Source organism: Xenopus tropicalis, chromosome 8, assembly GCF_000004195.4.
Source record: "Xenopus tropicalis strain Nigerian chromosome 8, UCB_Xtro_10.0, whole genome shotgun sequence".
Classification (NCBI taxonomy): domain Eukaryota; kingdom Metazoa; phylum Chordata; class Amphibia; order Anura; family Pipidae; genus Xenopus; species Xenopus tropicalis.
In genome coordinates this window covers 40,826,785-40,835,498 of record NC_030684.2, presented here as the reverse complement: position 1 = coordinate 40,835,498, position 8,714 = coordinate 40,826,785, and the positions used below count along the sequence as shown (strand labels likewise).

Below are 8,714 nucleotides of genomic sequence, written 5' to 3'. Positions count from 1 at the left end.
ACACGTGTTTGCTTCTATGATTTTATCTGCCAGTCTCCGTCCAACCACACTTCCCGAGTTAGTACTTTCTGATTGGCTGTAGCCTATGGAAGCGCTCCTCCTCCAATCACATTGCTTGCAGTGCTTGCGTAAGACACGCCCCCAAACAGAAAGACACTGCGGAACATAGAGAAGGAAGTTTGTTGTAACCCTTTCACTGCTAGAACTTAGTTAAAGACAGCATTACAGTGTGTCGGCCTTACAGAGCATGGGCACTAAAGCTTTTAAATCATCAGCTGTTTGGCGGAGCCAAATAAATCCATGGGGCTCTGCATTAATGTCAAAGGAGTTTAAAGTGAACCTGTCAGGAACAAGTTAACAACACTAGAGCAAGGCACCATGGGAAGAACGAGTGGGGAAGCCTACTGTACCAAGGTTACCGACCCCGCCCCGGAGCTGTCAGACAAGAGTGGGAGAGCAGAGAAGCACCAGCGGCACAGTCAGAATAGGAAATCTGCTTGTAGCACCGGCTAAGCATTAGGTAATGAACTGGGAACTGCCACACTTTCTGCCTTTTGGTCTAATCCATGCTAGCTTCCTGTTCTTCCAGAACTACAATTCCCATCATGCTCTTACCACTACTATATCCAGGTCTTCCTTCATCCCCATCGCCGCCTGAACGTCATGTCCGTGTCTCTTTAACGTACTTACGTTCAGGCGGCGGCAGTTTCCATCTACATTAATAGCAAAAGCGGAATGTAGTCCAAAATGTGACATTAATAAGAATTTCTAGTGAGGTGTTCTACAAGGAAACTTGAATGCAAGTGAAGAGTTGCCAATTACAGTTCTATTTATATAGTTATATATATTTATCCAGTAGCTATATATATATATATATATATATAGCAACTGGGTAAATGTTTTATGTATATAGAATCTATATCAGTTTTGAAAGTGAAAAGTCCCCTTATCCCCAAAAATGTATGTGTGTAAGTGTAAATGTGTGTATTAGTGTGCGTGACACTAACCTGGGGACAAGCAGGGGGGGCTGCAGGAAGTCCAGGGGCCCCTAGGCAACAGCAGGCATGTGCAAATTACATGCCTGCTGTTGCTTAGGGGCCCCTGGGTGATAACGGCCAGGGGCCGCTCCTCTGCTTCCAGAGACAAAAGTGCAGCAGAATGTAGACTCTACGATCTGTGGTATTTAGGTACTTTTATCCACAGCACGTAGATTCACAATACACAATAAACACATAACACACACACATATATATATATACTGTACATACCCCTGCAGTCCATATGTGACACTAAGCAGCCCCCTACAGTCCACTGTACACTACTGCTTAGCTATTTGCAGTTCTCTACCATAAGTGGTCAGCCCCCAAACCATTGATATATTGCCGCTGATTAGCACTCCTGCAGTCCATCATTGCTACTGGGAATCCTCTCTGAAATCCATTATAGGCAGTACAGGCCAGGGGATGCCCAATAAATACTGTAGGGGGGCTGCTAACCAAATCACCCGAAGGACCGCACATTTCCAGTAGGGTTTCAGCACATGGCATTTGTGTGTGCATTACTGGACTGTAACCCTCTCGTCACAGTGCGCAAGGAGGGAATTTAGGGCAGAAAATACACACGTGTGTGCAACAGCTGGATTTCTGATCGATCAATGTTCACACATAAGGGGTAAAGGGGGGATGAATTGGTGTTTTTATGATGGCTGAGAAAACAGAATGTGTACCATTAGCCTTATGGGTTCATACATTATGTGGATGTGTTGGAAACATTGAGTATTGGGTCCTTGTATGATATGGATGGCGTAGACCCAGTGTATATCAGGGTGGGTTCTATATATTAATGTACACCATTTCACAGCAATTCTTCTATTTATTCATTCAACGTGCGTTCCAATGTTACATCTGTTAAACTGGTTTAGAGTGCTGACACACAGCTTGACTTTACCTAATGTATTATTTTTTTTTTCTCCACATGACAGGTCCAGGTCTTCTACTTATAGCTGTACCAATATGAGTTCAGATGCTGCGCTTATTCTGGAAGCTGCAAATTTTGCTGCAGAAAAGCACAAACAACAGAGAAGAAAGGACCCTGAGAAAACCCCATATATAAACCACCCATTAGGTTTGTGCCGGAGTCTAATACTTTAGTCATATGTAGTTTCAAATGATGTATATGGTACTGTTTGACTGAGATTCTTATGCATTCAAACACTGATTTTATATTTCAGGAGTTGCAAGAATATTGTCTCATGAGGGTGGAATAACGGATACAGCAGTGCTCCAGGTAGATTTTTCATCCAGTATAGTGTAAAATTCATATGAGGAGGGCACTCTCAACATAAGTAGTACCAAAGAATAAAGGGTAAATATACATGGGTGCAAAGCTGTTTTCCTCTGGCCATGATGGCACAGAATGGGCCCAACAGTATAATCAAAATAAATATGGCTTATATGGGCCATGTAGTATATTGCAACAACAGAAATAGGTACAATATTAATATATTACAATATACACAGCAAAGTTACAGAATTCCCTTGATTAAGGACTTATCTTTTTCACATGCCAAACATGTCTGATATCCTTTTTATCTTTTTTTTTGGAAAACTTTGGTATGTACATTATAACATAATAATATTATACTGCTGTTTTAGACTTACAGTCAGCTAAAAATACATGGGGTGGGGCAGCAAGATGGACTGGTCAGGGCACATTTTATGTGCGTTGTGACAAAGGACGTGACCAGAGCCAAGTTTGGGGCTGTATGGCAGATTTTAAGATACACTGTGCCAATTTAATATGAAACCAATAAAATGTATTCTAGGGGGCAGATTTATCAAAACACGAGTTCGAATCCCGAATAGGAAAAATTCGGATTGGAAACGAAAATTTCTGAAGATCGCAAATATCACGAAAATGCTTCCCGAAAAAAAAATTGTATTAATCACGATAATATCGTATTAGCGATCCGAAAGTCACAACATTTTTGTACTGAACGACTGTAAACAGTGGCAGAACCTTCCCGAATTTTTCGCGCTAGTCTACGAAAAAGTCACGCGGGCATACAGAAAAATCGGCGGAAATACGCTCGGAGCGTTCGAATGAACGCTCCGAGCATTCGTGTCTTGATAAATCTCCCCCTAGGTATATAGTATAAGTATATGGTATAGGCACTCAAAAGACTACATAGGTCACCAAAAAATGTTACAAAGAGATAATCCAAAAACACTTAAAGGATGAGTAAGCTTTTTATTTTAAAATCCCCTAAAATTACTCTTAACAGCCCCCAGAATAACATACCTTTCTGCAGAACTGCAGCTCTTTTATTGACTTCCTTGTGTAGAGTGAAGCTCAACCCCCTTTTTCTTTTTGAGCAGTCCTTCTCTCTCCAACTATGAAACCCTCACAGAGGTGCCTACTGGGCTTGCTCACTGCCTCCAATTAAAATCAATCAGAAGGCATCTCTTTGAGGGGGTGGAGCTTCACGTTAGACAGTAAGTCAGTAAAAGAGCTGCAGTTGAGCTTCTTAGTGCATAAGCCACTCTTTCTTTTTAGGCAGCTCTCCTTCATGACACTGTAGAAGACACTAACACCACTTTTGAAGAAATTGAGTTGCATTTTGGACAAGATGTACGCAACATAGTAGAGGAAGTAACAGATGATAAGACTTTACCAAAGATGGAAAGAAAGAGACTGCAAATGGAGCATGCACCTCACTGCAGCCAAAAGGCCAAGTTAGTGAAACTAGCAGACAAGTTATACAACCTTCGAGACTTGAAGCGCTGCACACCAGAAGGTAATATTCTTTTTCAGGTTAGGTGTATTGTCCAAAATACAGTATGGTACAACAAAACGATTGTCCAAAACAATTGAGCAAGAGAGAATGATCGACAGTGTCAAAAGCTGCAGAGAGGTCAAGCAGGATTAAAAGAGAACAGTGGCCCTTTACTTTGGCAGTGAGTCATTTGGTACTTTAGTGAGGGCAGTAGTTTCTGTAGAGTGGTGGGGGCAGAACCCAGACTGCGTCAAGTAGGGATTTAGATGTTAGATAGTGTGAGAGTTCATTATGGGTATGTTTTTAAAGCAGTTTTGAGGAGAAAGGAAGTAGGGATATCGGCCAATAGTTAGAGGGGAGTGTAGTATCCAGAGAAGGCTTTTTAAGTATGGGCTTACTGATAGCGTGTTTGAATGAGTGTGGGAATATGCCAGTAAGGGCTGTGGCACACAGGGAGATTAATCGCCACGCAACAAATCTCCCTTGTCGCGGGCGCTTAATCTGCCCGAAATGCCATCCCACCGGCTAAAAGGTAAATTGCCGGTGGGATGGCAAATCGCCACGTATGCCATCCCACCAGTGATTTACATTTTATCCGGTGGGATGGCATTTCAAAAGATAAGTCACCCGCGACAAGGGAGATTTGTCACACGGCAACTAATCTCCTGTGTGCCACAGCCCTAAAGGGAGAGAGGTTAAAGAGAGAGGTGAGAGTTGGAGTAGATACAGAGAATGAGACAGAATAGGATCAAGAGAGCAGGTGGTAAGGTGAGATTTAGAAAGATTTAGACATATGCTCTGTTATCTTGCACCCCCGGTTGGGGAACTGATACTCCTACGATAGGTGCAATTTAAGCTAGGGTGAAAAGTATGATTTTCTTGCAGCACTTAATTACTTGTGCACAGTAATAGCAAATTAGTCACAGAGAAGCCTCTGTATAAACAATACCCCCAGCTACAGCCTTTATTAGACTGTGAGATAAGTAGCACCTCCCTATACAGATGACTTTTCAGTGAACTGGCGACTTGATCTTAATTGTAAGAGTTGGAATCAGAATGTAACTTACTTTCAAATTCACCTTTTCTCTGTTTAGTGTAAGGAATAACAAATCCCATATATCCGTCCTAATGGAAAAATAGGCAAAAAGTAGGTTCAGCACAAGTTCTGTTTATTGAAATCATATTGAAAAAGGGGTATAATGCCCCTAAAAGGGTCGTAGCATATGTGGAATATAGATTTAAATCTAAAGTGAAACCTCAGTTTTACATTTTACCCTGATTTTAAGTTTGCCCATATTTTATTTATTTAGTTTTTTTGTGCTCCCATCGATTAATAGCGCATTTCAGTGGGTGCTTTTCCCTGGTTTTACATAATTTTTTCGCAGATTTTGTATAAAAACTTTCTCCTGATGTTCCCAAAAATGGCTATTTGTCCTTTAAAAATGTTATAAATGTATTTAAAATACTAACCAGATGCATATTTTGCCATGGTTCTGTCTGTAAATAGTCAATTCCAATTGGTCTGCACCTCATACAGTCATGCACAATTCACTTATTGCTTTAGGTTAAGCATCTGACTGTAAGATGCCCCTTCCCCCTTAGTGTAGCATTAATGCTGCACTGCTTAACCCTTGTAAATATTGTACAGGTATCGGACCCCTTATCCGGAAACCCATTATCCAGAAAGTTCTAAATTACAGAAAGGCCATCTCCCATAGACTCCATTTTAATGAAATAATTCACATTTTTTTCTGTAATAATAAAACTGTACCTTGTACTTGATTCCAACTAAGATATAATTAATCCTTATTGGAACCAAAACAATTCTATTGGATGTAATTGCTGTTAAATAATTTTTTTAGTAGAATTAAGGAAGGAGATCCGAATTACGGAAAGACTCCTTATCCTGAATACCCATTTTTTTTATTGGGGATCTACTATATTTAAATTTTACATTAATATGAAAAACACAATTGAGATGGTCTTCTATAGTCTACTATAGCATTATGCTGCAGACCATATATATAAAAAACACAGAATAAGTGTTTTTAAATGTCAGGTCTAGCTACATTTTGCATTAACTGGCAATGAATTTGTAGAGGGGAGTATGTGATCCCTTATCTAAAAACCCGTTATCCAGAAAGCTCCAAATTACAAGAAGGCCATCTCCCACAGGGGCCATTTTAAGCAAATAATTCTAATTTTTAAAAACGATTCCTTTTTTCTCTAATGATAAAACAGTAGCTTGTACTTTATGGTAACTAAGCTGTATAAATCCATATTGGTGGCAAAGTAACCCTATTAGGTTTGTTTAACGTTTAAATGAATTTAAACAGAATTAAGGTACGGTTATGTAAATTATGGAAAGATCCCTTATCTGGAAAACACCTGGTCCTGGGCATTCTGTATAATAATTTCTACCCCTGTACTAATATGTTTAGAGATGAGTCTGTGTACTTGGGAAGACAGTGGTAGACGTACTTTTACATTATGAATGAAAATGTCTTATACTTTGCAGGCTGGTCAGAACAGAGAGTCCAAGAATATTTCCAGTGGGCATCTGAAGTGGTTAAAGGACTACGAGGAACAAATTCCATTCTGGAGGGAAAACTAGACCACATGTTTATGGATCAAGGCATTGCAGTTTAAACCACATCATATATCCAGATTGGAAGAGATGGACTTGCTAGACTTATATATAATAAATTACTGAGATTATGTTACACCTGTGCCTTTGGCTGCCAATGGGAGTTGTAGTTCATTTACAGCTGGAAGGCTATTTGACATCCGTTCTTAATTTAGAGATTTAAATGATAGTTAAATAATTATATGGGCACTAATGTACACCTCTTGTACTGTATATTATGATTTTTGGGACATTTCATTTAGTTAAGAGCTGTTTAGATTCATGGACATTTCAAAGTGTTTTTTCTAAAGGGATGCTGGGAAATCTTAGTTCATGTGACTCCACCTATGTTATTCACTAATTTAAGTCTTCCAATGAGAATGACCAGTATGTGTTTTGCACTGATTGGGAAATTATTTTCTGCATTTTGGTTAAAACCTGTGTACTAATTATACTGTGGATATTTAAAATTGTAAAATGTAAGGTGATGGAATTAAACAACTTTCATTTTCTGTGGAACTGGTTCTACTTTTAAAGGAGAACATTTTCATTTAAGTTAGTAGCCTTATCAGTAAGAGCAGTGACCCACCACAACTAAAATGAACTTTTCTTTTTACATTCAGCACTAAATTGCATTGGCTCATTCATGCAGTCCTCGCTCTGATGGCTCGTATTACCATCATAGTAATCCCTAGGGCCAAACCATCAGATTTAGCCAGATACCAACTGGCCCCTCTTTATTTGCTTTACCCACTGAACTGACATGCCAAATGCCACCAAAATGCTGAGGTAATTTATATGTGTGCTAATAAAGGGATTGTTCACTTTTAAATGATGTTTTATTTCTTTTTGTGAGTTAGCTTTTTATGTAGCAGCTTTTTCTGTTTGGAATTTCAGCAGCAACCTGGCTGCTAGGGTCAATTACCCTAGCAACCAGGCACTGATTTGAATGAGAGACTGGAATACAAATAGGAGGGGACCTGAATAGAAAGGTAAGTTATAAAAATTAACAGTAAAAAGTTGTAGCCTCACAAGAGGCTCAAGAAATTATTTTTTTGGCTGCTGTGGGCAGTCACCCCAATTTAAAAAACTAGAAAGAGGCAGAAGAAGGCAAATCATTCAACTATAAACAGGAAAAAATAAAGACTAATTGAAAAGTTGCTAAAATGAGCCATTCTATAACATACTAAAAGTTAGCTGAAAGGTGAACAACCAATTTAAAGAGACTAGATACCCCAATGTCTTCAAAATATGCTGTAACGAGGGAACTGACTTTGCACAGTTAACATTACATGTCAACAGTCTAGATAAAATGTGTACATATAATTATAATTAACTATACAGATCGTATACAATAAAATTAGTTGCAAAGCAGCATTAAAATATACACCATCGCCCTTCTCTATGCCATTTACCATATAGGTTCTGCAGGACAATGTGACAAAATGCATAGCATTTCTAATACAATATTCATTGCTATTTGTACAACTGCACAGAGGAATGCTTTGGCAGCTTAGTAGGATACAGATCCATATTCACATGTAATATAAAGGTGGTATGTAATAAAGGTTTGCACATTTTTTCTGTTCAGCACCGGTTATTACAGTCCCCCCCAATAAAATAATAACATAAACAAAATTAGGCATAACAACAAAATAATAACCATGCACCACACCACATGGCCACAAAAGCACAAGATGTTTTGGCTTGAGGGGCCATGGAACATGATATTGCAATGGAAATTTAAGCCCCACGTTTTATGACCTCTGAAAACTCACATAAACATGTGCCTTCATTGAGTTTTAAGGGGAAATATAGCAGCAGATGCAACATTCCTAATAACCCATAACAATATAGGTTCAGCAGACTGAAAGTTGGCTGTTTGCAATGTATAGGTTGTTAGACCCATGGTGTACACCATTGAGTTTTAATTTTATAACTGATGGAACGTGTATATTAGAGTCACAGATTATTGCTTTTCCTTTTGCTCAAAGAGATGGGTCACAGGGGAGTGTATACTTAAATAGCAACCAAGAAGTGCTGTGTTGGGATATAACATATCCATGGGTGTTGCAACACAGTGTCTAAATGTAGAATGTCCTAGGAGCACTCTCTGCCAGGAATAAAGCTGTTATATACTGTCCACAATATGTCCAGCAAATCATATCATAAGAAATATGGCAATCATATTATATAATAAGAGTAGTAGGCGTTGTCACCCCCTATGGTAAATTCTGTCTGCATTCCAGTAACAATGATTACTATACCCCCAGCCAACCAAAATGTAATTCTAGAGCACCACATGCCAACTAT

The 8,714-nt window shown here is 39.0% G+C and overlaps 1 protein-coding gene across 2 annotated transcripts; it reads left to right on the top strand.

The window, feature by feature from the left end:
• The first annotated feature begins 486 nt into the window (after nucleotides 1–486).
• Nucleotides 487–7,233, top strand: hddc3 (HD domain containing 3). 2 transcript variants are annotated; one of them, NM_001045634.1, is given in 5 exon segments: nucleotides 487–520; nucleotides 1,982–2,124; nucleotides 2,231–2,286; nucleotides 3,556–3,796; nucleotides 6,294–6,920. In NM_001045634.1, coding segments are annotated over 4 exon segments (540 nt in total). In that variant the 5' UTR covers nucleotides 487–520; nucleotides 1,982–2,012; the 3' UTR covers nucleotides 6,425–6,920.
• The last annotated feature ends 1,481 nt before the right edge of the window (nucleotides 7,234–8,714 follow it).

Coding starts and splice junctions, on each gene's coding strand:
- hddc3 (XM_012968545.3), top strand. Junction 2,125..2,230: donor ATATATAAACCACCCATTAG/GTTTGTGCCGGA, acceptor TTTATATTTCAG/GAGTTGCAAGAATATTGTCT. Junction 2,287..3,555: donor CGGATACAGCAGTGCTCCAG/GTAGATTTTTCA, acceptor CTTTCTTTTTAG/GCAGCTCTCCTTCATGACAC.